This window comes from Crassostrea angulata, chromosome 1 (assembly GCF_025612915.1).
Source record: "Crassostrea angulata isolate pt1a10 chromosome 1, ASM2561291v2, whole genome shotgun sequence".
Lineage (NCBI taxonomy): Eukaryota > Metazoa > Mollusca > Bivalvia > Ostreida > Ostreidae > Magallana > Magallana angulata.
Genome location: NC_069111.1, coordinates 44,168,265 through 44,196,104, shown reverse-complemented (window position 1 = coordinate 44,196,104; position 27,840 = coordinate 44,168,265). Strand labels below are relative to the sequence as shown.

The 27,840-nt window shown below is 36.2% G+C and overlaps 3 protein-coding genes across 3 annotated transcripts in view; all 3 read left to right on the top strand.

Annotated features, from left to right (window-relative positions):
* The first annotated feature begins 4 nt into the window (after positions 1 to 4).
* LOC128192594 (fibropellin-1-like) lies at positions 5 to 3,957 on the top strand. Its single transcript, XM_052865390.1, has 11 exons — positions 5 to 38; positions 573 to 686; positions 931 to 1,044; positions 1,298 to 1,411; positions 1,609 to 1,722; positions 1,985 to 2,098; positions 2,330 to 2,443; positions 2,689 to 2,802; positions 3,056 to 3,169; positions 3,488 to 3,601; positions 3,833 to 3,957. Exons 1-11 carry the CDS (start codon positions 5 to 7, stop codon positions 3,955 to 3,957), a joined length of 1,185 nt encoding a protein of 394 aa, XP_052721350.1.
* A 245-nt stretch (positions 3,958 to 4,202) lies between these two features.
* Positions 4,203 to 8,451, top strand: LOC128192590 (fibropellin-1-like; the record flags this gene model as incomplete). Its single annotated transcript, XM_052865383.1, has 11 exons — positions 4,203 to 4,305; positions 4,503 to 4,616; positions 4,879 to 4,992; positions 5,224 to 5,337; positions 5,582 to 5,695; positions 5,949 to 6,062; positions 6,381 to 6,494; positions 6,726 to 6,839; positions 7,085 to 7,198; positions 7,452 to 7,562; positions 8,447 to 8,451. Coding segments are annotated over 11 exons (1,131 nt in total), but the record flags the coding sequence as incomplete, so codon positions are not given.
* A 5,837-nt stretch (positions 8,452 to 14,288) lies between these two features.
* LOC128186397 (uncharacterized) overlaps positions 14,289 to 27,840 on the top strand; it is a 60,730-nt gene continuing 47,178 nt past the window's right edge. Inside the window, exons 1-36 of the mRNA XM_052856226.1 lie at positions 14,289 to 14,396; positions 14,659 to 14,772; positions 15,373 to 15,486; positions 15,752 to 15,865; positions 16,143 to 16,256; positions 16,506 to 16,619; positions 16,876 to 16,989; positions 17,239 to 17,352; positions 17,609 to 17,722; positions 17,972 to 18,085; positions 18,342 to 18,455; positions 18,705 to 18,818; positions 19,075 to 19,188; positions 19,438 to 19,551; positions 19,808 to 19,921; positions 20,171 to 20,284; positions 20,541 to 20,654; positions 20,904 to 21,017; positions 21,274 to 21,387; positions 21,637 to 21,750; positions 22,007 to 22,120; positions 22,370 to 22,483; positions 22,740 to 22,853; positions 23,103 to 23,216; positions 23,473 to 23,586; positions 23,837 to 23,950; positions 24,207 to 24,320; positions 24,570 to 24,683; positions 24,940 to 25,053; positions 25,303 to 25,416; positions 25,673 to 25,786; positions 26,036 to 26,149; positions 26,458 to 26,571; positions 26,821 to 26,934; positions 27,201 to 27,314; positions 27,610 to 27,723. Coding sequence (XP_052712186.1) covers position 14,396; positions 14,659 to 14,772; positions 15,373 to 15,486; positions 15,752 to 15,865; positions 16,143 to 16,256; positions 16,506 to 16,619; positions 16,876 to 16,989; positions 17,239 to 17,352; positions 17,609 to 17,722; positions 17,972 to 18,085; positions 18,342 to 18,455; positions 18,705 to 18,818; positions 19,075 to 19,188; positions 19,438 to 19,551; positions 19,808 to 19,921; positions 20,171 to 20,284; positions 20,541 to 20,654; positions 20,904 to 21,017; positions 21,274 to 21,387; positions 21,637 to 21,750; positions 22,007 to 22,120; positions 22,370 to 22,483; positions 22,740 to 22,853; positions 23,103 to 23,216; positions 23,473 to 23,586; positions 23,837 to 23,950; positions 24,207 to 24,320; positions 24,570 to 24,683; positions 24,940 to 25,053; positions 25,303 to 25,416; positions 25,673 to 25,786; positions 26,036 to 26,149; positions 26,458 to 26,571; positions 26,821 to 26,934; positions 27,201 to 27,314; positions 27,610 to 27,723 — 3,991 coding nt within the window. The 5' untranslated portion in view covers positions 14,289 to 14,395. The remainder of the gene's footprint in view (positions 14,397 to 14,658; positions 14,773 to 15,372; positions 15,487 to 15,751; positions 15,866 to 16,142; positions 16,257 to 16,505; positions 16,620 to 16,875; positions 16,990 to 17,238; positions 17,353 to 17,608; positions 17,723 to 17,971; positions 18,086 to 18,341; positions 18,456 to 18,704; positions 18,819 to 19,074; positions 19,189 to 19,437; positions 19,552 to 19,807; positions 19,922 to 20,170; positions 20,285 to 20,540; positions 20,655 to 20,903; positions 21,018 to 21,273; positions 21,388 to 21,636; positions 21,751 to 22,006; positions 22,121 to 22,369; positions 22,484 to 22,739; positions 22,854 to 23,102; positions 23,217 to 23,472; positions 23,587 to 23,836; positions 23,951 to 24,206; positions 24,321 to 24,569; positions 24,684 to 24,939; positions 25,054 to 25,302; positions 25,417 to 25,672; positions 25,787 to 26,035; positions 26,150 to 26,457; positions 26,572 to 26,820; positions 26,935 to 27,200; positions 27,315 to 27,609; positions 27,724 to 27,840) is intronic.

Below are 27,840 nucleotides of genomic sequence, written 5' to 3'. Positions count from 1 at the left end.
TGAAATGAAGCACTATAATAATCCAATAGAACGAGCTCGTATGTAGTTGCTTGTTGATGTTTTCTTCGGCCGTCCACAAAAGTATTTATTTTAGTGTAGGAGCGAATGATTTCGTTTGTCTTTCTGACACATTAGGTTTCGAAGATGTACATAATTTAGGTTGAGATATCAAGATTTTGAGACTGTGTTATCAAAAGTAAACGGTAAACTCTTATTCGGAATTGCAGTGATCAATGAGTGCTTGCCAGGTATTTGTCTAAACAACGGGACTTGTACAGACCTTGTGAATGACTACCAGTGCGACTGCGTTTCTGGATTTAATGGAACAAATTGTGAAAATAGTACGTACAGCTAATCCTATACTCAGTACATGTACATTGTATTTGTTGAAGATGAAAGGGCACTTAAGTTTGAGTCAGTTTTTGTATGTACCTTGTTCTTCATTTTGGTCCGTTTAAAATTTTGAATGCTGGCTTTGGTTGGTGAGAAGATTTTCAAAACGAGGTATGGAAGATGTGGCATTTGTATTTTTTAGCTTGAGTGAGTAGATTCCGTTAACGGCATCCTGTCAGATATCGTCGAGTGTAAAACACAGTCATGTCAAAACAGAGGACCTTGTAAAGATCTGATTAATGATTATGAATGTAATTGCATAAACGGGTTTGATGGAACAAATTGCTCAAATTGTCAAGAATGATAGGTCAAACCTTATGAAAGTATAGTCTATTCATACTGATCTATTTAGTTTGTGTTCTTTCTTTATATTGAAACGCGGTCTATTTTTTTTAATGAATTCATCTTTGCTACTATTAGTCGCCCATTTGAGAAGATTTGTGTTATATCTTTGATAAGCATTACAATATGAGAAATAGTGGAGGATCAAATTATAAGATTTATTTCTGTTCAAAGATTTCGTTCTTGAAATTGCAGATATTGATGACTGCTCACCGGATCCCTGTCAAAACAACGGAACCTGTACAGACCTGGTCAACGACTACCACTGCGATTGTGTTCCTGGATTTAATGGGACAAACTGTGAAAACGGTAAGTTCTGATAATGCGGTATTTGTATCAGATCCAACAGTACAACATGCAAGGATGAGATTGAAATATTCAGTTTTACATTAATCAAATCATTTGTTAGGTGATTAAGATTTGTCAGTTGATAACCTTTTTCCAATTGACTTTAAAAGATATTGACAATGTTCAAAATATACTGCTATATCCATGATTGATCCTGGGAATTGTGTACATTCTTTGCCGTTTTCAGTGAGGTTGTATTTGAAATTGATTTTAGATATCGATGACTGCCAAGCAGGACCTTGTCAAAACAATGGAACCTGTACAGACCTGGTCAACGACTACCAATGTGTTTGTATTGCAGGATTCAATGGAACAAATTGTGAAAACAGTAAGCGCTATGATTACGCACACCATTTTTGTGTGTGGGAATGAAAAAAAGTTCAAAACTGATGATTCCTCAAGTGTTTGCTTAATATATCATGATATCAATAACCATTGAAGACACAGGTGTTCTATGAGACACGTGAAGACCCAAACGTTTGGTTTTATGCCTTTGAATAATAAATTTTGTTCATGAAATTGCAGATATTGACGAGTGTTCCCAAGGTCCCTGTCAAAACAACGGATCTTGTACAGACCTGGTCAACGACTACTATTGCGATTGTGTTCCTGGATTCAACGGAACAAATTGTGAAAACAGTACGTACATATGCACTACATATGCTTTATTTGCTTAAAATGAAGCACTATAATAATCCATTAGAACGAGCTCGTATGTAGTTGCTTGTTGATGTTTTCTTCGGCCGTCCACAAAAGTATTTATTTTAGTGTAGGAGCGAATGATTTCGTTTGTCTTTCTGACACATTAGGTTTCGAAGATGTACATAATTTAGGTTGAGATATCAAGATTTTGAGACTGTGTTCTCAAAAGTAAACGGTAAACTCTTATTCGGAATTGCAGTGATCAATGAGTGCTTGCCAGGTATTTGTCTAAACAACGGGACTTGTACAGACCTTGTGAATGACTACCAGTGCGACTGCGTTTCTGGATTTAATGGAACAAATTGTGAAAATAGTACGTACAGCTAATCGTATACTCAGTACATGTACATTGTATTTGTTGAAGATGAAAGGGCACTTAAGTTTGAGTCAGTTTTTGTATGTACCTTGTTCTTCATTTTGGTCCGTTTAAAATTTTGAATGCTGGCTTTGGTTGGTGAGAAGATTTTCAAAACGAGGTATGGAAGATGTGGCATTTGTATTTTTTAGCTTGAGTGAGTAGATTCCGTTAACGGCATCCTGTCAGATATCGTCGAGTGTAAAACACAGTCATGTCAAAACAGAGGACCTTGTAAAGATCTGATTAATGATTATGAATGTAATTGCATAAACGGGTTTGATGGAACAAATTGCTCAAATTGTCAAGAATGATAGGTCAAACCTTATGAAAGTATAGTCTATTCATACTGATCTATTTAGTTTGTGTTCTTTCTTTATATTGAAACGCGGTCTATTTTTTTCTAATGAATTCATCTTTGCTACTATTAGTCGCCCATTTGAGAAGCTTTGTGTTATATCTTTGATAAGCATCACAATATGAGAAATAGTGGAAGATCAAATTATAAGATTTATTTCTGTTCAAAGATTTCGTTCTTGAAATTGCAGATATTGATGACTGCTCACCGGATCCCTGTCAAAACAATGGAACCTGTACAGACCTGGTCAACGACTACCACTGCAATTGTGTTCCTGGATTTAATGGGACAAACTGTGAAAACGGTAAGTTCTAATAATGCGGTATTTGTATCAGATCCAACAGTACAACATGCAAGGATGAGATTGAAATATTCAGTTTTACATTGATCAAATCATTTGTTAGGTGATTAAGATTTGTCAGTTGATAACCTTTTTCCAATTGACTTTAAAAGATATTGACAATGTTCAAAATATACTGCTATATCCATGATTGATCCTGGGAATTGTGTACATTCTTTGCTGTTTTCAGTGAGGTTGTATTTGAAATTGATTTTAGATATCGATGACTGCCAAGCAGAACTTTGTCAAAACAATGGAACCTGTACGGACCTGGTCAACGACTACCAATGTGTTTGTATTGCAGGATTCAATGGAACAAATTGTGAAAACAGTAAGCGCTATGATTACGCACACCATTTTTGTGTGTGGGAATGAAAAAAAGTTCAAGACTGATGATTCCTCAAGTGTTTGCTTTATTTGCTTGAAATGAAACACTATAATAATCCATTTGAACGAGCTCGTATGTAGTTGCTTGTTGATGTTTTCTTCGGCCGTCCACAAAAGTATTTATTTTAGTGTAGGAGCGAATGATTTCGTTTGTCTTTCTGACACATTAGGTTTCGAAGGTGTACATAATTTAGGTTGAGATATCAAGATTTTGAGACTGTGTTCTCAAAAGTAAACGGTAAACTCTTATTCGGAATTGCAGTGATCAATGAGTGCTTGCCAGGTATTTGTCTAAACAACGGGACTTGTACAGACCTTGTGAATGACTACCAGTGCGACTGCGTTTCTGGATTTAATGGAACAAATTGTGAAAATAGTACGTACAGCTAATCGTATACTCAGTACATGTACATTGTATTTGTTGAAGATGAAAGGGCACTTAAGTTTGAGTCAGTTTTTGTATGTACCTTGTTCTTCATTTTGGTCCGTTTAAAATTTTGAATGCTGGCTTTGGTTGGTGAGAAGATTTTCAAAACGAGGTATGGAAGATGTGGCATTTGTATTTTTTAGCTCGAGTGAGTAGATTCCGTTAACGGCATCCTGTCAGATATCGTCGAGTGTAAAACACAGTCATGTCAAAACAGAGGACCTTGTAAAGATCTGATTAATGATTATGAATGTAATTGCATAAACGGGTTTGATGGAACAAATTGCTCAAATTGTCAAGAATGATAGGTCAAACCTTATGAAAGTATAGTCTATTCATACTGATCTATTTAGTTTGTGTTCTTTCTTTATATTGAAACGCGGTCTATTTTTTTCTAATGAATTCATCTTTGCTACTATTAGTCGCCCATTTGAGAAGATTTGTGTTATATCTTTGATAAGAATCAAAATATGAGAAATAGTGGAGGATCAAATTATAAGATTTATTTCTGTTCAAAGATTTCGTTCTTGAAATTGCAGATATTGATGACTGCTCACCGGATCCCTGTCAAAACAACGGAACCTGTACAGACCTGGTCAACGACTACCAATGTGTTTGTATTGCAGGATTCAATGGAACAAATTGTGAAAACAGTAAGCGCTATGATTAAGCACACCATTTTTGTGTGTGGGAATGAAAAAAAGTTCAAAACTGATGATTCCTCAAGTGTTTGCTTAATATATCATGATATCAATAACCATTGAAGACACAGGTGTTCTATGAGACACGTGAAGACCCAAACGTTTGGTTTTATGCCTTTGAATAATAAATTTTGTTCATGAAATTGCAGATATTGACGAGTGTTCCCAAGGTCCCTGTCAAAACAACGGATCTTGTACAGACCTGGTCAACGACTACTATTGCGATTGTGTTCCTGGATTCAACGGAACAAATTGTGAAAACAGTACGTACATATGCACTACATATGCTTTATTTGCTTGAAATGAAGCACTATAATAATCCATTAGAACGAGCTCGTATGTAGTTGCTTGTTGATGTTTTCTTCGGCCGTCCACAAAAGTATTTATTTTAGTGTAGGAGCGAATGATTTCGTTTGTCTTTCTGACACATTAGGTTTCGAAGATGTACATAATTTAGGTTGAGATATTAAGATTTTGAGACTGTGTTATCAAAAGTAAACGGTAAACTCTTATTCGGAATTGCAGTGATCAATGAGTGCTTGCCAGGTATTTGTCTAAACAACGGGACTTGTACAGACCTTGTGAATGACTACCAGTGCGACTGCGTTTCTGGATTTAATGGAACAAAATGTGAAAATAGTACGTACAGCTAATCGTATACTCAGTACATGTACATTGTATTTGTTGAAGATGAAAGGGCACTTAAGTTTGAGTCAGTTTTTGTATGTACCTTGTTCTTCATTTTGGTCCGTTTAAAATTTTGAATGCTGGCTTTGGTTGGTGAGAAGATTTTCAAAACGAGTTATGGAAGATGTGGCATTTGTATTTTTTAGCTTGAGTGAGTAGATTCCGTTAACGGCATCCTGTCAGATATCGTCGAGTGTAAAACACAGTCATGTCAAAACAGAGGACCTTGTAAAGATCTGATTAATGATTATGAATGTAATTGCATAAACGGGTTTGATGGAACAAATTGCTCAAATTGTCAAGAATGATAGGTCAAACCTTATGAAAGTATAGTCTATTCATACTGATCTATTTAGTTTGTGTTCTTTCTTTATATTGAAACGCGGTCTATTTTTTTTAATGAATTCATCTTTGCTACTATTAGTCGCCCATTTGAGAAGATTTGTGTTATATCTTTGATAAGCATTACAATATGAGAAATAGTGGAGGATCAAATTATAAGATTTATTTCTGTTCAAAGATTTCGTTCTTGAAATTGCAGATATTGATGACTGCTCACCGGATCCCTGTCAAAACAACGGAACCTGTACAGACCTGGTCAACGACTACCACTGCGATTGTGTTCCTGGATTTAATGGGACAAACTGTGAAAACGGTAAGTTCTGATAATGCGGTATTTGTATCAGATCCAACAGTACAACATGCAAGGATGAGATTGAAATATTCAGTTTTACATTAATCAAATCATTTGTTAGGTGATTAAGATTTGTCAGTTGATAACCTTTTTCCAATTGACTTTAAAAGATATTGACATTGTTCAAAATATACTGCTATATCCATGATTGATCCTGGGAATTGTGTACATTCTTTGCTGTTTTCAGTGAGGTTGTATTTGAAATTGATTTTAGATATCGATGACTGCCAAGCAGAACCTTGTCAAAACAATGGAACCTGTACAGACCTGGTCAACGACTACCAATGTGTTTGTATTGCAGGATTCAATGGAACAAATTGTGAAAACAGTAAGCGCTATGATTACGCACACCATTTTTGTGTGTGGGAATGAAAAAAAGTTCAAAACTGATGATTTCTCAAGTGTTTGCTTTATTTGCTTGAAATGAAGCACTATAATAATCCAATAGAACGAGCTCGTATGTAGTTGCTTGTTGATGTTTTCTTCGGCCGTCCACAAAAGTATTTATTTTAGTGTAGGAGCGAATGATTTCGTTTGTCTTTCTGACACATTAGGTTTCGAAGATGTACATAATTTAGGTTGAGATATCAAGATTTTGAGACTGTGTTATCAAAAGTAAACGGTAAACTCTTATTCGGAATTGCAGTGATCAATGAGTGCTTGCCAGGTATTTGTCTAAACAACGGGACTTGTACAGACCTTGTGAATGACTACCAGTGCGACTGCGTTTCTGGATTTAATGGAACAAATTGTGAAAATAGTACGTACAGCTAATCCTATACTCAGTACATGTACATTGTATTTGTTGAAGATGAAAGGGCACTTAAGTTTGAGTCAGTTTTTGTATGTACCTTGTTCTTCATTTTGGTCCGTTTAAAATTTTGAATGCTGGCTTTGGTTGGTGAGGAGATTTTCAAAACGAGGTATGGAAGATGTGGCATTTGTATTTTTTAGCTTGAGTGAGTAGATTCCGTTAACGGCATCCTGTCAGATATCGTCGAGTGTAAAACACAGTCATGTCAAAACAGAGGACCTTGTAAAGATCTGATTAATGATTATGAATGTAATTGCATAAACGGGTTTGATGGAACAAATTGCTCAAATTGTCAAGAATGATAGGTCAAACCTTATGAAAGTATAGTCTATTCATACTGATCTATTTAGTTTGTGTTCTTTCTTTATATTGAAACGCGGTCTATTTTTTTTTAATGAATTCATCTTTGCTACTATTAGTCGCCCATTTGAGAAGATTTGTGTTATATCTTTGATAAGCATTACAATATGAGAAATAGTGGAGGATCAAATTATAAGATTTATTTCTGTTCAAAGATTTCGTTCTTGAAATTGCAGATATTGATGACTGCTCACCGGATCCCTGTCAAAACAACGGAACCTGTACAGACCTGGTCAACGACTACCACTGCGATTGTGTTCCTGGATTTAATGGGACTAACTGTGAAAACGGTAAGTTCTGATAATGCAGTATTTGTATCAGACCCAACAGTACAACATGCAAGGATGAGATTGAAATATTCAGTTTTACATTAATCAAATCATTTGTTAGGTGATTAAGATTTGTCAGTTGATAAACTTTTTCCAATTGACTTTAAAAGATATTGACAATGTTCAAAATATACTGCTATATCCATGATTGATCCTGGGAATTGTGTACATTCTTTGCTGTTTTCAGTGAGGTTGTATTTGAAATTGATTTTAGATATCGATGACTGCCAAGCAGAACCTTGTCAAAACAATGGAACCTGTACAGACCTGGTCAACGACTACCAATGTGTTTGTATTGCAGGATTCAATGGAACAAATTGTGAAAACAGTAAGCGCTATGATTACGCACACCATTTTTGTGTGTGGGAATGAAAAAAAGTTCAAAACTGATGATTCCTCAAGTGTTTGCTTAATATATCATGATATCAATAACCATTGAAGACACAGGTGTTCTATGAGACACGTGAAGACCCAAACGTTTGGTTTTATGCCTTTGAATAATAAATTTTGTTCATGAAATTGCAGATATTGACGAGTGTTCCCAAGGTCCCTGTCAAAACAACGGATCTTGTACAGACCTGGTCAACGACTACTATTGCGATTGTGTTCCTGGATTCAACGGAACAAATTGTGAAAACAGTACCTACATATGCACTACATATGCTTTATTTGCTTGAAATGAAGCACTATAATAATCCAATAGAACGAGCTCGTATGTAGTTGCTTGTTGATGTTTTCTTCGGCCGTCCACAAAAGTATTTATTTTAGTGTAGGAGCGAATGATTTCGTTTGTCTTTCTGACACATTAGGTTTCGAAGATGTACATAATTTAGGTTGAGATATCAAGATTTTGAGACTGTGTTATCAAAAGTAAACGGTAAACTCTTATTCGGAATTGCAGTGATCAATGAGTGCTTGCCAGGTATTTGTCTAAACAACGGGACTTGTACAGACCTTGTGAATGACTACCAGTGCGACTGCGTTTCTGGATTTAATGGAACAAATTGTGAAAATAGTACGTACAGCTAATCCTATACTCAGTACATGTACATTGTATTTGTTGAAGATGAAAGGGCACTTAAGTTTGAGTCAGTTTTTGTATGTACCTTGTTCTTCATTTTGGTCCGTTTAAAATTTTGAATGCTGGCTTTGGTTGGTGAGAAGATTTTCAAAACGAGGTATGGAAGATGTGGCATTTGTATTTTTTAGCTTGAGTGAGTAGATTCCGTTAACGGCATCCTGTCAGATATCGTCGAGTGTAAAACACAGTCATGTCAAAACAGAGGACCTTGTAAAGATCTGATTAATGATTATGAATGTAATTGCATAAACGGGTTTGATGGAACAAATTGCTCAAATTGTCAAGAATGATAGGTCAAACCTTATGAAAGTATAGTCTATTCATACTGATCTATTTAGTTTGTGTTCTTTCTTTATATTGAAACGCGGTCTATTTTTTTTAATGAATTCATCTTTGCTACTATTAGTCGCCCATTTGAGAAGATTTGTGTTATATCTTTGATAAGCATTACAATATGAGAAATAGTGGAGGATCAAATTATAAGATTTATTTCTGTTCAAAGATTTCGTTCTTGAAATTGCAGATATTGATGACTGCTCACCGGATCCCTGTCAAAACAACGGAACCTGTACAGACCTGGTCAACGACTACCACTGCGATTGTGTTCCTGGATTTAATGGGACAAACTGTGAAAACGGTAAGTTCTGATAATGCGGTATTTGTATCAGATCCAACAGTACAACATGCAAGGATGAGATTGAAATATTCAGTTTTACATTAATCAAATCATTTGTTAGGTGATTAAGATTTGTCAGTTGATAACCTTTTTCCAATTGAATTTAAAAGATATTGACATTGTTCAAAATATACTGCTATATCCATGATTGATCCTGGGAATTGTGTACATTCTTTGCTGTTTTCAGTGAGGTTGTATTTGAAATTGATTTTAGATATCGATGACTGCCAAGCAGAACCTTGTCAAAACAATGGAACCTGTACAGACCTGGTCAACGACTACCAATGTGTTTGTATTGCAGGATTCAATGGAACAAATTGTGAAAACAGTAAGCGCTATGATTACGCACACCATTTTTGTGTGTGGGAATGAAAAAAAGTTCAAAACTGATGATTCCTCAAGTGTTTGCTTTATTTGCTTGAAATGAAGCACTGTAATAATCCAATAGAACGAGCTCGTATGTAGTTGCTTGTTGATGTTTTCTTCGGCCGTCCACAAAAGTATTTATTTTAGTGTAGGAGCGAATGATTTCGTTTGTCTTTCTGACACATTAGGTTTCGAAGATGTACATAATTTAGGTTGAGATATCAAGATTTTGAGACTGTGTTATCAAAAGTAAACGGTAAACTCTTATTCGGAATTGCAGTGATCAATGAGTGCTTGCCAGGTATTTGTCTAAACAACGGGACTTGTACAGACCTTGTGAATGACTACCAGTGCGACTGCGTTTCTGGATTTAATGGAACAAATTGTGAAAATAGTACGTACAGCTAATCCTATACTCAGTACATGTACATTGTATTTGTTGAAGATGAAAGGGCACTTAAGTTTGAGTCAGTTTTTGTATGTACCTTGTTCTTCATTTTGGTCCGTTTAAAATTTTGAATGCTGGCTTTGGTTGGTGAGAAGATTTTCAAAACGAGTTATGGAAGATGTGGCATTTGTATTTTTTAGCTTGAGTGAGTAGATTCCGTTAACGGCATCCTGTCAGATATCGTCGAGTGTAAAACACAGTTATGTCAAAACAGAGGACCTTGTAAAGATCTGATTAATGATTATGAATGTAATTGCATAAACGGGTTTGATGGAACAAATTGCTCAAATTGTCAAGAATGATAGGTCAAACCTTATGAAAGTATAGTCTATTCATACTGATCTATTTAGTTTGTGTTCTTTCTTTATATTGAAACGCGGTCTATTTTTTTTAATGAATTCATCTTTGCTACTATTAGTCGCCCATTTGAGAAGATTTGTGTTATATCTTTGATAAGCATTACAATATGAGAAATAGTGGAGGATCAAATTATAAGATTTATTTCTGTTCAAAGATTTCGTTCTTGAAATTGCAGATATTGATGACTGCTCACCGGATCCCTGTCAAAACAACGGAACCTGTACAGACCTGGTCAACGACTACCACTGCGATTGTGTTCCTGGATTTAATGGGACAAACTGTGAAAACGGTAAGTTCTGATAATGCGGTATTTGTATCAGATCCAACAGTACAACATGCAAGGATGAGATTGAAATATTCAGTTTTACATTAATCAAATCATTTGTTAGGTGATTAAGATTTGTCAGTTGATAACCTTTTTCCAATTGACTTTAAAAGATATTGACATTGTTCAAAATATACTGCTATATCCATGATTGATCCTGGGAATTGTGTACATTCTTTGCTGTTTTCAGTGAGGTTGTATTTGAAATTGATTTTAGATATCGATGACTGCCAAGCAGAACCTTGTCAAAACAATGGAACCTGTACAGACCTGGTCAACGACTACCAATGTGTTTGTATTGCAGGATTCAATGGAACAAATTGTGAAAACAGTAAGCGCTATGATTACGCACACCATTTTTGTGTGTGGGAATGAAAAAAAGTTCAAAACTGATGATTTCTCAAGTGTTTGCTTTATTTGCTTGAAATGAAGCACTATAATAATCCAATAGAACGAGCTCGTATGTAGTTGCTTGTTGATGTTTTCTTCGGCCGTCCACAAAAGTATTTATTTTAGTGTAGGAGCGAATGATTTCGTTTGTCTTTCTGACACATTAGGTTTCGAAGATGTACATAATTTAGGTTGAGATATCAAGATTTTGAGACTGTGTTATCAAAAGTAAACGGTAAACTCTTATTCGGAATTGCAGTGATCAATGAGTGCTTGCCAGGTATTTGTCTAAACAACGGGACTTGTACAGACCTTGTGAATGACTACCAGTGCGACTGCGTTTCTGGATTTAATGGAACAAATTGTGAAAATAGTACGTACAGCTAATCGTATACTCAGTACACGTACACTGTATTTGTTGAAGATGAAAGGGCACTTAAGTTTGAGTCAGTTTTTGTATGTACCTTGTTCTTCATTTTGGTCCGTTTAAAATTTTGAATGCTGGCTTTGGTTGGTGAGAAGATTTTCAAAACGAGGTATGGAAGATGTGGCATTTGTATTTTTTAGCTTGAGTGAGTAGATTCCGTTAACGGCATCCTGTCAGATATCGTCGAGTGTAAAACACAGTCATGTCAAAACAGAGGACCTTGTAAAGATCTGATTAATGATTATGAATGTAATTGCATAAACGGGTTTGATGGAACAAATTGCTCAAATTGTCAAGAATGATAGGTCAAACCTTATGAAAGTATAGTCTATTCATACTGATCTATTTAGTTTGTGTTCTTTCTTTATATTGAAACGCGGTCTATTTTTTTTAATGAATTCATCTTTGCTACTATTAGTCGCCCATTTGAGAAGATTTGTGTTATATCTTTGATAAGCAGCACAATATGAGAAATAGTGGAGGATCAAATTATAAGATTTATTTCTGTTCAAAGATTTCGTTCTTGAAATTGCAGATATTGATGACTGCTCACCGGATCCCTGTCAAAACAACGGAACCTGTACAGACCTGGTCAACGACTACCACTGCGATTGTGTTCCTGGATTTAATGGGACAAACTGTGAAAACGGTAAGTTCTGATAATGCGGTATTTGTATCAGATCCAACAGTACAACATGCAAGGATGAGATTGAAATATTCAGTTTTACATTAATCAAATCATTTGTTAGGTGATTAAGATTTGTCAGTTGATAACCTTTTTCCAATTGACTTTAAAAGATATTGACAATGTTCAAAATATACTGCTATATCCATGATTGATCCTGGGAATTGTGTACATTCTTTGCTGTTTTCAGTGAGGTTGTATTTGAAATTGATTTTAGATATCGATGACTGCCAAGCAGAACCTTGTCAAAACAATGGAACCTGTACAGACCTGGTCAACGACTACCAATGTGTTTGTATTGCAGGATTCAATGGAACAAATTGTGAAAACAGTAAGCGCTATGATTACGCACACCATTTTTGTGTGTGGGAATGAAAAAAAGTTCAAAACTGATGATTCCTCAAGTGTTTGCTTAATATATCATGATATCGATAACCATTGAAGACACAGGTGTTCTATGAGACACGTGAAGACCCAAACGTTTGGTTTTATGCCTTTGAATAATAAATTTTGTTCATGAAATTGCAGATATTGACGAGTGTTCCCAAGGTCCCTGTCAAAACAACGGATCTTGTACAGACCTGGTCAACGACTACTATTGCGATTGTGTTCCTGGATTCAACGGAACAAATTGTGAAAACAGTACGTACATATGCACTACATATGCTTTATTTGCTTGAAATGAAGCACTATAATAATCCATTAGAACGAGCTCGTATGTAGTTGCTTGTTGATGTTTTCTTCGGCCGTCCACAAAAGTATTTATTTTAGTGTAGGAGCGAATGATTTCGTTTGTCTTTCTGACACATTAGGTTTCGAAGATGTACATAATTTAGGTTGAGATATCAAGATTTTGAGACTGTGTTATCAAAAGTAAACGGTAAACTCTTATTCGGAATTGCAGTGATCAATGAGTGCTTGCCAGGTATTTGTCTAAACAACGGGACTTGTACAGACCTTGTGAATGACTACCAGTGCGACTGCGTTTCTGGATTTAATGGAACAAATTGTGAAAATAGTACGTACAGCTAATCCTATACTCAGTACACGTACATTGTATATGTTGAAGATGAAAGGGCACTTAAGTTTGAGTCAGTTTTTGTATGTACCTTGTTCTTCATTTTGGTCCGTTTAAAATTTTGAATGCTGGCTTTGGTTGGTGAGAAGATTTTCAAAACGAGGTATGGAAGATGTGGCATTTGTATTTTTTAGCTTGAGTGAGTAGATTCCGTTAACGGCATCCTGTCAGATATCGTCGAGTGTAAAACACAGTCATGTCAAAACAGAGGACCTTGTAAAGATCTGATTAATGATTATGAATGTAATTGCATAAACGGGTTTGATGGAACAAATTGCTCAAATTGTCAAGAATGATAGGTCAAACCTTATGAAAGTATAGTCTATTCATACTGATCTATTTAGTTTGTGTTCTTTCTTTATATTGAAACGCGGTCTATTTTTTTTCTAATGAATTCATCTTTGCTACTCTTAGTCGCCTATTTGAGAAGATTTGTGTTATATCTTTGATAAGCAGCACAATATGAGAAATAGTGGAGGATCAAATTATAAGATTTATTTCTGTTCAAAGATTTCGTTCTTGAAATTGCAGATATTGATGACTGCTCACCGGATCCCTGTCAAAACAACGGAACCTGTACAGACCTGGTCAACGACTACCACTGCGATTGTGTTCCTGGATTTAATGGGACAAACTGTGAAAACGGTAAGTTCTGATAATGCGGTATTTGTATCAGATCCAACAGTACAACATGCAAGGATGAGATTGAAATCTTCAGTTTTACATTGATCAAATCATTTGTTAGGTGATTAAGGTTTGTCAGTTGATAACCTTTTTTCCAATTGACTTCAAAAGATATTGACAATGTTTAGATATACTGCTATATCCATGATTAATCCTGGGAATTGTGTACATTGTTTGCTGTTTTCAGTGAGGTTGTATTTGAAATTGATTTTAGATATCGATGACTGCCAAGCAGAACCTTGTCAAAACAATGGAACCTGTACAGACCTGGTCAACGACTACCAATGTGTTTGTATTGCAGGATTCAATGGAACAAATTGTGAAAACAGTAAGCGCTATGATAAAGCACACCATTTTTGTGTGTGGGAATGAAAAAAAGTACAAAACTGATGATTCCTCAAGTGTTTGCCTAATATATCATGATATCGATAACCATTGAAGACACAGGTGTTCTATGAGACACGTGAAGACCCAAACGTTTGGTTATATTTCTGTGAATAATAAATTTTGTTCATGAAATTGCAGATATTGACGAGTGTTCCCAAGGTCCCTGTCAAAACAACGGATCTTGTACAGACCTGGTCAACGACTACTATTGCGATTGTGTTCCTGGATTCAACGGAACCAATTGTGAAAACAGTACGTACATATCCACTACATATGCTTTATTTACTTGAAATGAAACACTATAATAATCCATTTGAACGAGCTCGTATGTAGTTGCTTGTTAATGTTTTCTCTAGCCGTCAAAATAAGTATTCGTTTTAATGTCGGGGTAAATTATTTCGTTTGTCTTTCTGACACATTAGATTTTGAAGATGTACATAATTTAGGTTGAGATATCAAGATTTTGAGATTGTGTTATCAAAAGTAAACGGTAAACTCTTATTCGGAATTGCAGTGATCAATGAGTGCTTGCCAGGTATTTGTCTAAACAACGGGACTTGTACAGACCTTGTGAATGACTATCAGTGCGACTGTGTTTCTGGATATAATGGAACAAAGTGTGAAAATAGTACGTACAGCATATCCTATACTCAGTACATGTATTTGTGGAAGATAAAAGGGCACTAAAGTTTGAGTAAGGTTTTGTATGTACTTGGTCTTCATTTTGGTCCGTTTAAAATTTTGAATGCTGGCTTTGGTTGGTGAGAAGATTTTCAAAACAAGGTAGGAAGATGTGGCATTGGTATTATTTATCTTGAGTGAGTAGATTCCATTAACGGCATCCTGTCAGATATCGTCGAGTGTGAAACACATTGATGTCAAAACAGAGGAACTTGTAAAGATCTGATTAATGATTATGAATGTAATTGCATAGACGGGTTTGATGGAACAAATTGCTCAAATTGTCAAGAATGATAGGTCAAACTTAATAAAAGTATAGTCTATTCATATTGATCTATTTAGTTTGTTTTCTTTGTTTTGTTTTTTTTATTGAAATGCGGTCTATTTTTTTTTTTTACAATAAATTCATTTTTGGTACTTTTAATCGCCTATTTTAGAAGATTTATTTTTTTATATTTGATACATGTAAGCATCACGATATGACAAATAGTGGTGGATCAAAGTATAAGATTTATTTTGTTCAAAGATTTCGCTCTTGAAATTGCAGATATTGATGACTGCTTGCCGGATCCCTGTCAAAACAACGGAACCTGTACAGACCTGATCAACGACTACCACTGCGATTGTGTTCCTGGATTTAATGGGACAAACTGTGAAAACGGTAAGTTCTGATAATGCGGTATTTGTATCAGATCCAAAAGAACAAAATGCAAGGATGAGATTGAAATATTCAGTTTCACATTGATCAATTCATTTCTTAGGTGATTAATGTTTGTCAGTTGATAACCTTACTCCAATTCACTTCAAAATATATTGATAATGTTCAAAATTTACTGCTACATCAATGATTAATCGGGGGATTAATCGGGAGAATTGTGTGCATCCTTTGCAGTTTTCAGTGAGGTTGTATTTGAAACTGATTTTAGATATCGATGACTGCCAAGCAGAACCTTGTCAAAACAATGGAACCTGTACAGACCTGGTCAACGACTACCAATGTGTTTGTGTTTCAGGATTCAATGGAACAAATTGTGAAAACAGTAAGCACTATAATTACGCATACCATTTCTCTCTGTGGGAATAAAAAAGTACAAAACTGATGTTTCCTGAAGTGTTTGATTAATATATCATTATATCGATAGCCAATAAAGACACGGGTGGCATTTGAGACACGAAACGACCCAAACGTTTTGTTTATACCTTTGATTAATATATTATTTTTTTTATGATTTGCTCATATAATTGCAGATATTGACAAGTTTTACCAAGGTCACTGTCAACTTATCAAAGTATAAGATTTACTTCTTGAAATTGCAGATATTGATGAATGCATGCCGACTCCCTGTGAAAACAACGGAACTTGTACAGACCTTGTCGATGGCTACCAGTGCGACTGTGTTCCGAGATTTAATGGAACAAATTGTGAAAACAGTAAGTTCAACAAATGCTACCTTTTCCCTCCTTCTTAGACCTTAACCTGCAATGATGAGATTGGAATCATTCTCAGTAAATGGATATTTGGGACATTTTTTCAAAGTTTTGGAATATGTTGTTGAGGTTGGTAAGCCGACGACCACATGAGACATTGAACATGTTGTATTTATTACTTGACATCCATTCCTTTGAAAACGGTTCTGATACTGTTGATTTTGGTGTATGTATTCGTTCTTGAAATTGCAGATATTGATGACTGTTCCCAATATCCCTGTCAAAACAACGGAACCTGTATAGACCAGGTCAACCACTTCCAATGCGCTTGTGTTCCAGGATACAATGGAACAACGTGTGAAAACAGTACGTAATGCATGTGCTATGTTTTTGTCTTCTAGCCAAATGTAAGAGTGTTAAACATGAGAATGTGTTTATTCATTCATGGTTATCCTTTGTTCCACAGGTCTGTGCATTCATTGGTCTCGCATTAGATGTTTCAGATTTTCTTCTATATAAGCTGTAGAATGATAACCAAGATGGGTTGTTACATGTACGTAAACAATAAAGGAGTACAGTCGTTATATTTTTATGAGAGGTAAACTTGTGTTTTGAATTACAGTGATCAATGAGTGCTTGCCAGATCTTTGTCAAAACAACGGAACTTGTACAGACCTTGTCGATGGCTACCAGTGCGACTGTGTTCCGGGATTCAATGGAACAAATTGTGAAAACAGTAAGTTCAACAAATGCTACCTTTTCTCTCCTTCTTAGACCTTAACCTGCAATGATGAGATTGGAATCATTCTCAGTAAATGGATATTTGGGACATTTTTTCAAAGTTTTGGAATATGTTGTTGAGGTTGGTAAGCCGAGGACCACATGAGGCATTGAACATGTTGTATTTATTACTTGACATCTATTCTTTTGAAAACGGTTCTGATACTGTTGATTTTGGTGTATGTATTCGTTCTTGAAATTGCAGATATTGATGACTGCTCCCAAGATCCCTGTCAAAACAACGGAACCTGTATAGACCAGGTCAACCACTTCCAATGCGCTTGTGTTCCAGGATACAATGGAACAACGTGTGAAAACAGTACGTAATGCATGTGCTATGTTTTTGTCTTCTAGCCAAATGTAAGAGTGTTAAACATGAGAATGTGTTTATTCATTCATGGCTATCCTTTGTTCCCCAGGTCTGTGCATTCATTGGTCTTGCATTAGATGTTTCAGATTTCCTTCTATATAAGCTGTAGAATGATAACCAAGATGGGTTGTTACATGTACGTAAACAATAAAGGAGTACAGTCGTTATATTTTTATGAGAGGTTAACTTGTGTTTTGAATTACAGTGATCAATGAGTGCTTGCCAGATCTTTGTCAAAACAACGGAACTTGTACAGACCTTGTCGATGGCTACCAGTGCGACTGTGTTCCGGGATTCAATGGAACAAATTGTGAAAACAGTAAGTTCAACAAATGCTACCTTTTCCCTCCTTCTTAGACCTTAACCTGCAATGATGAGATTGGAATCATTCTCAGTAAATGGATATTTGGGACATTTTTTCAAAGTTTTGGAATATGTTGTTGAGGTTGGTAAGCCGAGGACCACATGAGACATTGAACATGTTGTATTTATTACTTGACATCCATTCCGTTGAAAACGGTTCTGATACTGTTGATTTTGGTGTATGTATTCGTTCTTGAAATTGCAGATATTGATGACTGTTCCCAAGATCCCTGTCAAAACAACGGAACCTGTATAGACCAGGTCAACCACTTCCAATGCGCTTGTGTTCCAGGATACAATGGAACAACGTGTGAAAACAGTACGTAATGCATGTGCTATGTTTTTGTCTTCTAGCCAAATGTAAGAGTGTTAAACATGAGAATGTGTTTATTCATTCATGGTTATCCTTTGTTCCCCACGTCTGTGCATTCATTGGTCTCGCATTAGATGTTTCAGATTTTCTTCTATATAAGCTGTAGAATGATAACCAATATGGGTTTTTACATGTACGTAAACAATAAAGGAGTACAGTCGTTATATTTTTATGAGAGGTAAACTTGTGTTTTGAATTACAGTGATCAATGAGTGCTTGCCAGATCTTTGTCAAAACAACGGAACTTGTACAGACCTTGTCGATGGCTACCAGTGCGACTGTGTTCCGGGATTCAATGGAACAAATTGTGAAAACAGTAAGTTCAACAAATGCTACCTTTTCCCTCCTTCTTAGACCTTAACCTGCAATGATGAGATTGGAATCATTCTCAGTAAATGGATATTTGGGACATTTTTTCAAAGTTTTGGAATATGTTGTTGAGGTTGGTAAGCCGAGGACCACATGAGACATTGAACATGTTGTATTTATTACTTGACATCCATTCCGTTGAAAACGGTTCTGATACTGTTGATTTTGGTGTATGTATTCGTTCTTGAAATTGCAGATATTGATGACTGCTCCCAAGATCCCTGTCAAAACAACGGAACCTGTATAGACCAGGTCAACCACTTCCAATGCGCTTGTGTTCCAGGATACAATGGAACAACGTGTGAAAACAGTACGTAATGCATGTGCTATGTTTTTGTCTTCTAGCCAAATGTAAGAGTGTTAAACATGAGAATGTGTTTATTCATTCATGGTTATCCTTTGTTCCCCAGGTCTGTGCATTCATTGGTCTCGCATTAGATGTTTCAGATTTTCTTCTATATAAGCTGTAGAATGATAACCAAGATGGGTTGTTACATGTATGTAAACATTAAAGGAGTACAGTTGTTATATTTTTATGAGAGGTAAACTTGTGTTTTGAATTACAGTGATCAATGAGTGTTTGCCAGATCTTTGTCAAAACAACGGAACTTGTACAGACCTTGTCGATGGCTACCAGTGCGACTGTGTTCCGGGATTTAATGGAACAAATTGTGAAAACAGTAAGTTCAACAAATGCTACCTTTTCCCTCCTTCTTAGACCTTAACCTGCAATGATGAGATTGGAATCATTCTCAGTAAATGGATATTTGGGACATTTTTTCAAAGTTTTGGAATATGTTGTTGAGGTTGGTAAGCCGAGGACCACATGAGATATTGAACATGTTGTATTTATTACTTGACATCCATTCCTTTGAAAACGGTTCTGATACTGTTGATTTTGGTGTATGTATTCGTTCTTGAAATTGCAGATATTGATGACTGCTCCCAAGATCCCTGTCAAAACAACGGAACCTGTATAGACCAGGTCAACCACTTCCAATGCGCTTGTGTTCCAGGATACAATGGAACAACGTGTGAAAACAGTACGTAATGCATGTGCTATGTTTTTGTCTTCTAGCCAAATGTAAGAGTGTTAAACATGAGAATGTGTTTATTCATTCATGGTTATCCTTTGTTCCCCAGGTTTGTGCATTCATTGGTCTTGCATTAGATGTTTCAGATTTTCTTCTATATAAGCTGTAGAATGATAACCAAGATGGGTTGTTACATGTACGTAAACAATAAAGGAGTACAGTCGTTATATTTTTATGAGAGGTAAACTTGTGTTTTGAATTACAGTGATCAATGAGTGTTTGCCAGATCTTTGTCAAAACAACGGAACTTGTACAGACCTTGTCGATGGCTACCAGTGCGACTGTGTTCCGGGATTCAATGGAACAAATTGTGAAAACAGTAAGTTCAACAAATGCTACCTTTTCCCTCCTTCTTAGACCTTAACCTGCAATGATGAGATTGGAATCATTCTCAGTAAATGGATATTTGGGACATTTTTTCAAAGTTTTGGAATATGTTGTTGAGGTTGGTAAGCCGAGGACCACATGCGACATTGAACATGTTGTATTTATTACTTGACATCCATTCTTTTGAAAACGGTTCTGATACTGTTGATTTTGGTGTATGTATTCGTTCTTGAAATTGCAGATATTGATGACTGCTCCCAAGATCCCTGTCAAAACAACGGAACCTGTATAGACCAGGTCAACCACTTCCAATGCGCTTGTGTTCCAGGATACAATGGAACAACGTGTGAAAACAGTACGTAATGCATGTGCTATGTTTTTGTCTTCTAGCCAAATGTAAGAGTGTTAAACATGAGAATGTGTTTATTCATTCATGGTTATCCTTTGTTCCCCACGTCTGTGCATTCATTGGTCTCGCATTAGATGTTTCAGATTTTCTTCTATATAAGCTGTAGAATGATAACCAAGATGGGTTGTTACATGTATGTAAACAATAAAGGAGTACAGTCGTTATATTTTTATGAGAGGTAAACTTGTGTTTTGAATTACAGTGATCAATGAGTGTTTGCCAGATCTTTGTCAAAACAACGGAACTTGTACAGACCTTGTCGATGGCTACCAGTGCGACTGTGTTCCGGGATTTAATGGAACAAATTGTGAAAACAGTAAGTTCAACAAATGCTACCTTTTCCCTCCTTCTTAGACCTTAACCTGCAATGATGAGATTGGAATCATTCTCAGTAAATGGATATTTGGGACATTTTTTCAAAGTTTTGGAATATGTTGTTGAGGTTGGTAAGCCGAGGACCACATGCGACATTGAACATGTTGTATTTATTACTTGACATCTATTCCTTTGAAAACGGTTCTGATACTGTTGATTTTGGTGTATGTATTCGTTCTTGAAATTGCAGATATTGATGACTGCTCCCAAGATCCCTGTCAAAACAACGGAACCTGTATAGACCAGGTCAACCACTTCCAATGCGCTTGTGTTCCAGGATACAATGGAACAACGTGTGAAAACAGTACGTAATGCATGTGCTATGTTTTTGTCTTCTAGCCAAATGTAAGAGTGTTAAACATGAGAATGTGTTTATTCATTCATGGTTATCCTTTGTTCCCCACGTCTGTGCATTCATTGGTCTCGCATTAGATGTTTCAGATTTTCTTCTATATAAGCTGTAGAATGATAACCAATATGTGTTGTTACATGTACGTAAACAATAAAGGAGTACAGTCGATATATTTTTATGAGAGGTAAACTTGTGTTTTGAATTACAGTGATCAATGAGTGCTTGCCAGATCTTTGTCAAAACAACGGAACTTGTACAGACCTTGTCGATGGCTACCAGTGCGACTGTGTTCCGGGATTCAATGGAACAAATTGTGAAAACAGTAAGTTCAACAAATGCTACCTTTTCCCTCCTTCTTAGACCTTAACCTGCAATGATGAGATTGGAATCATTCTCAGTAAATGGATATTTGGGACATTTTTTCAAAGTTTTGGAATATGTTGTTGAGGTTGGTAAGCCGAGGACCACATGCGACATTGAACATGTTGTATTTATTACTTGACATCCATTTTTTTGAAAACGGTTCTGATACTGTTGATTTTGGTGTATGTATTCGTTCTTGAAATTGCAGATATTGATGACTGCTCCCAAGATCCCTGTCAAAACAACGGAACCTGTATAGACCAGGTCAACCACTTCCAATGCGCTTGTGTTCCAGGATACAATGGAACAACGTGTGAAAACAGTACGTAATGCATGTGCTATGTTTTTGTCTTCTAGCCAAATGTAAGAGTGTTAAACATGAGAATGTGTTTATTCATTCATGGTTATCCTTTGTTCCCCAGGTCTGTGCATTCATTGGTCTCGCATTAGATGTTTCAGATTTTCTTCTATATAAGCTGTAGAATGATAACCAAGATGGGTTGTTACATGTATGTAAACAATAAAGGAGTACAGTCGTTATATTTTTATGAGAGGTAAACTTGTGTTTTGAATTACAGTGATCAATGAGTGTTTGCCAGATCTTTGTCAAAACAACGGAACTTGTACAGACCTTGTCGATGGCTACCAGTGCGACTGTGTTCCGGGATTTAATGGAACAAATTGTGAAAACAGTAAGTTCAACAAATGCTACCTTTTCCCTCCTTCTTAGACCTTAACCTGCAATGATGAGATTGGAATCATTCTCAGTAAATGGATATTTGGGACATTTTTTCAAAGTTTTGGAATATGTTGTTGAGGTTGGTAAGCCGAGGACCACATGAGACATTGAACTTGTTGTATTTATTACTTGACATCCATTCCTTTGAAAACGGTTCTGATACTGTTGATTTTGGTGTATGTATTCGTTCTTGAAATTGCAGATATTGATGACTGCTCCCAAGATCCCTGTCAAAACAACGGAACCTGTATAGACCAGGTCAACCACTTCCAATGCGCTTGTGTTCCAGGATACAATGGAACAACGTGTGAAAACAGTACGTAATGCATGTGCTATGTTTTTGTCTTCTAGCCAAATGTAAGAGTGTTAAACATGAGAATGTGTTTATTCATTCATGGTTATCCTTTGTTCCCCACGTCTGTGCATTCATTGGTCTCGCATTAGATGTTTCAGATTTTCTTCTATATAAGCTGTAGAATGATAACCAAGATGGGTTGTTACATGTACGTAAACAATAAAGCGGTATAGTCGTTATATTTTTATGAGAGGTAAACTTGTGTTTTGAATTACAGTGATCAATGAGTGTTTGCCAGATCTTTGTCAAAACAACGGAACTTGTACAGACCTTGTCGATGGCTACCAGTGCGACTGTGTTCCGGGATTTAATGGAACAAATTGTGAAAACAGTAAGTTCAACAAATGCTACCTTTTCCCTCCTTCTTAGACCTTAACTTGCAATGATGAGATTGGAATCATTCTCATTAAATGGATATTTGGGACATTTTTTCAAAGTTTTGGAATATGTTGTTGAGGTTGGTAAGCCGAGGACCACATGAGACATTGAACATGTTGTATTTATTACTTGACATCTATTCCTTTGAAAACGGTTCTGATACTGTTGATTTTGGTATATGTATTCGTTCTTGAAATTGCAGATATTGATGACTGCTTGCCGGATTCCTGTCAAAACAACGGAACCTGTATAGACCAGGTCAACCACTTCCAATGCGCTTGTGTTCCAGGATACAATGGAACAACGTGTGAAAACAGTACGTAATGCATGTGCTATGTTTTTGTCTTCTAGCCAAATGTAAGAGTGTTAAACATGAGAATGTGTTTATTCATTCATGGTTATCCTTTGTTCCCCACGTCTGTGCATTCATTGGTCTCGCATTAGATGTTTCAGATTTTCTTCTATATAAGCTGTAGAATGATAACCAATATGGGTTGTTACATGTACGTAAACAATAAAGGAGTACAGTCGTTATATTTTTATGAGAGGTAAATATGTGTTTTGAATTACAGTGATCAATGAGTGCTTGCCAGATCTTTGTCAAAACAACGGAACTTGTACAGACCTTGTCGATGGCTACCAGTGCGACTGTGTTCCGGGATTTAATGGAACAAATTGTGAAAACAGTAAGTTCAACAAATGCTACCTTTTCCCTCCTTTTTAGACCTTAACCTGCAATGATGAGATTGGAATCATTCTCAGTAAATGGATATTTGGGACATTTTTTCAAAGTTTTGGAATATGTTGTTGAGGTTGGTAAGCCGAGGACCACATGAGACATTGAACATGTTGTATTTATTACTTGACATCCATTCCCTTTGAAAACGGTTCTGATACTGTTGATTTTGGTGTATGTATTCGTTCTTGAAATTGCAGATATTGATGACTGCTCCCAAGATCCCTGTCAAAACAACGGAACCTGTATAGACCAGGTCAACCACTTCCAATGCGCTTGTGTTCCAGGATACAATGGAACAACGTGTGAAAACAGTACGTAATGCATGTGCTATGTTTTTGTCTTCTAGCCAAATGTAAGAGTGTTAAACATGAGAATGTGTTTATTCATTCATGGTTATCCTTTGTTCCCCACGTCTGTGCATTCATTGGTCTCGCATTAGATGTTTCAGATTTTCTTCTATATAAGCTGTAGAATGATAACCAATATGTGTTGTTACATGTACGTAAACAATAAAGGAGTACAGTCGTTATATTTTTATGAGAGGTAAACTTGTGTTTTGAATTACAGTGATCAATGAGTGCTTGCCAGATCTTTGTCAAAACAACGGAACTTGTACAGACCTTGTCGATGGCTACCAGTGCGACTGTGTTCCGGGATTCAATGGAACAAATTGTGAAAACAGTAAGTTCAACAAATGCTACCTTTTCCCTCCTTCTTAGACCTTAACCTGCAATGATGAGATTGGAATCATTCTCAGTAAATGGATATTTGGGACATTTTTTCAAAGTTTTGGAATATGTTGTTGAGGTTGGTAAGCCGAGGACCACATGCGACATTGAACATGTTGTATTTATTACTTGACATCCATTCTTTTGAAAACGGTTCTGATACTGTTGATTTTGGTGTATGTATTCGTTCTTGAAATTGCAGATATTGATGACTGTTCCCAAGATCCCTGTCAAAACAACGGAACCTGTATAGACCAGGTCAACCACTTCCAATGCGCTTGTGTTCCAGGATACAATGGAACAACGTGTGAAAACAGTACGTAATGCATGTGCTATGTTTTTGTCTTCTAGCCAAATGTAAGAGTGTTAAACATGAGAATGTGTTTATTCATTCATGGTTATCCTTTGTTCCCCACGTCTGTGCATTCATTGGTCTCGCATTAGATGTTTCAGATTTTCTTCTATATAAGCTGTAGAATGATAACCAAGATGGGTTGTTACATGTATGTAAACAATAAAGGAGTACAGTCGTTATATTTTTATGAGAGGTAAACTTGTGTTTTGAATTACAGTGATCAATGAGTGTTTGCCAGATCTTTGTCAAAACAACGGAACTTGTACAGACCTTGTCGATGGCTACCAGTGCGACTGTGTTCCGGGATTCAATGGAACAAATTGTGAAAACAGTAAGTTCAACAAATGCTACCTTTTCCCTCCTTCTTAGACCTTAACCTGCAATGATGAGATTGGAATCATTCTCAGTAAATGGATATTTGGGACATTTTTTCAAAGTTTTGGAATATGTTGTTGAGGTTGGTAAGCCGAGGACCACATGAGACATTGAACATGTTGTATTTATTACTTGACATCCATTCCTTTGAAAACGGTTCTGATACTGTTGATTTTGGTGTATGTATTCGTTCTTGAAATTGCAGATATTGATGACTGTTCCCAAGATCCCTGTCAAAACAACGGAACCTGTATAGACCAGGTCAACCACTTCCAATGCGCTTGTGTTCCAGGATACAATGGAACAACGTGTGAAAACAGTACGTAATGCATGTGCTATGTTTTTGTCTTCTAGCCAAATGTAAGAGTGTTAAACATGAGAATGTGCTTATCCATTCATGGTTTTCCTTTGTTCCCCACGTCTGTACATTCATTGGTCTCGCATTAGATGTTTCAGATTTTCTTCTATATAAGCTGTAGAATGATAGCCAATATGGGTTTTTACATGTACGTAAACAATAAAGGAGTACAGTCGTTATATTTTTATGAGAGGTAAACTTGTGTTTTGAATTACAGTGATCAATGAGTGCTTGCCAGATCTTTGTCAAAACAACGGAACTTGTACAGACCTTGTCGATGGATACCAGTGCGACTGTGTTCCGGGATTCAATGGAACAAACTGTGAAAACAGTAAGTTCAACAAATGCTACCTTTTCCCTCCTTCTTAGACCTTAGCAAACAATGATGAGATTGGAATAATTCTCAGGAAATGGATATATTGGACATTTTTTCAAAGTTTTGGAATATGTTGTTGAGGTTGATTAGCCGAGGACTGTATGAGACACTGAACATGTTGTATTTATTAATTGACATCCATTGCTTTGAAAACGGTTCTGATACTGTTGATTTTGGTGTATGTATTCGTTCTTGAAATTGCAGATATTGATGACTGCTTGCTGGATCCCTGTCAACACAATGGAACCTGTACAGACCTGATCAACGACTACCACTGCGATTGTGTTCCTGGATTTAATGGGACAAATTGCGAAAACAGTAAGTTCAACAAATGTTACCTTTTCCCGCCTTCTTAGACCTTAACCTGCAATGATGAGATTTGAATAATTTTCGATAAATGGATATTTGGGACATTTTTTCAAAGTTTTGGAATATGTTATTGAGGTTGATAAGCCGAGGACTGTATGGAACATTGAACTTGCTGTATATGTTACTTGACATCCATTCCTTTGAAAACGGTTCTGATATAAGCTGTAGAATGATAATCATATGGGTTGTTATGTAAGCAATAAAGGACTACAGTCGTTGTATTTTCATGAGAGTTAAACTTGTGTTTTGAATTACAGTGATCAATGAGTGCTTGCCAGATCTTTGTCAAAACAACGGAACTTGTACAGACCTTGTCGATGGCTACCAGTGCGACTGTGTTCCGGGATTCAATGGAACAAACTGTGAAAACAGTAAGTTCAACAAATGCTTCCTTATTCCTCCTTCTTAGACCTTAACATGCAATGATGAGATTGGAATCATTCTCAGTAAATGGATATTTGGGACATTTTTTCAAAGTTTTGGAATATGTTGTTGAGGTTGATATGCCGAGGACCGTATGAGACATTGAACATGTTGTATTTATTACTTGACATCCATTGCTTTGAAAACGGTTCTAATACTATTGATTTTTGTGTATGTATTCGTTCTTGAAATTGCAGATATTGATGACTGCTCCCAAGATCCCTGTCAAAACAATGGAACCTGTACAGACCTGGTCAACGACTACCACTGCGATTGTGTTCTTGGATTTAATGGGACAAACTGTGAAAACGGTAAGTTCTGATAATGCGGTATTTGTATCAGATCAAAAAGTACAAAATGCAAGGATTTGATTGAAATATTCAGTTTTACATTGACAATTCATTTGTTAGGTGAAAAAGGTTTGTCAGTTGATAATCTTTTTCCAATTTACTTTAAAAGACATTGACAATGTTCAAAATATACTGCTACATCAATGATTAATTGGTGTGGATTAATCGGGGGAATTGTGTTCATTCTTTGCTGTTTTCAGTGAGGTTGTATTTGAAATTGATTTTAGATATCGATGACTGCCAAGCAGAACCTTGTCAAAACAATGGAACCTGTACAGACCTGGTCAACGACTACCAATGTGTTTGTGTTGCAGGATTCAATGGAACAAATTGTGAAAACAGTAAGCGCTATAATTACGCACACAATTTCTCTGTGTGGGAATACAAAAAAGTACAAAACTGATGTTTCCTCAAGTGTTTGAGTAATTTATCATGATATCGATGGCCAAGGAATTATTCTCAGGAAATGGATATTTGGGACATTTTTTCACAGTTTTGGAATATGTTGTTGAGGTTGATAAGCCGAGGACCGTATGAGACATTGAACATGTTGTATTTATTACTTGACATCCATTGCTTTGAAAACGGTTCTGATACTGATGATTTTGGTGTATGTATTCGTTCTTGAAATTGCAGATATTGATGACTGCTTGCCGGATTCCTGTCAAAACAATGGAACCTGTATAGACCAGGTCAACCACTTCCAATGCGCTTGTGTTCCAGGATACAATGGAACAACGTGTGAAAACAGTACGTAATGCATGTGCTATGTTTCTGTCTTCTAGCCAAATGTAAGAGTGTTAAACATGAGAATGTGTTTATTCATTCGTGGTTATCTTTTGTTCCCCAGGTGTGTACATGTATTGG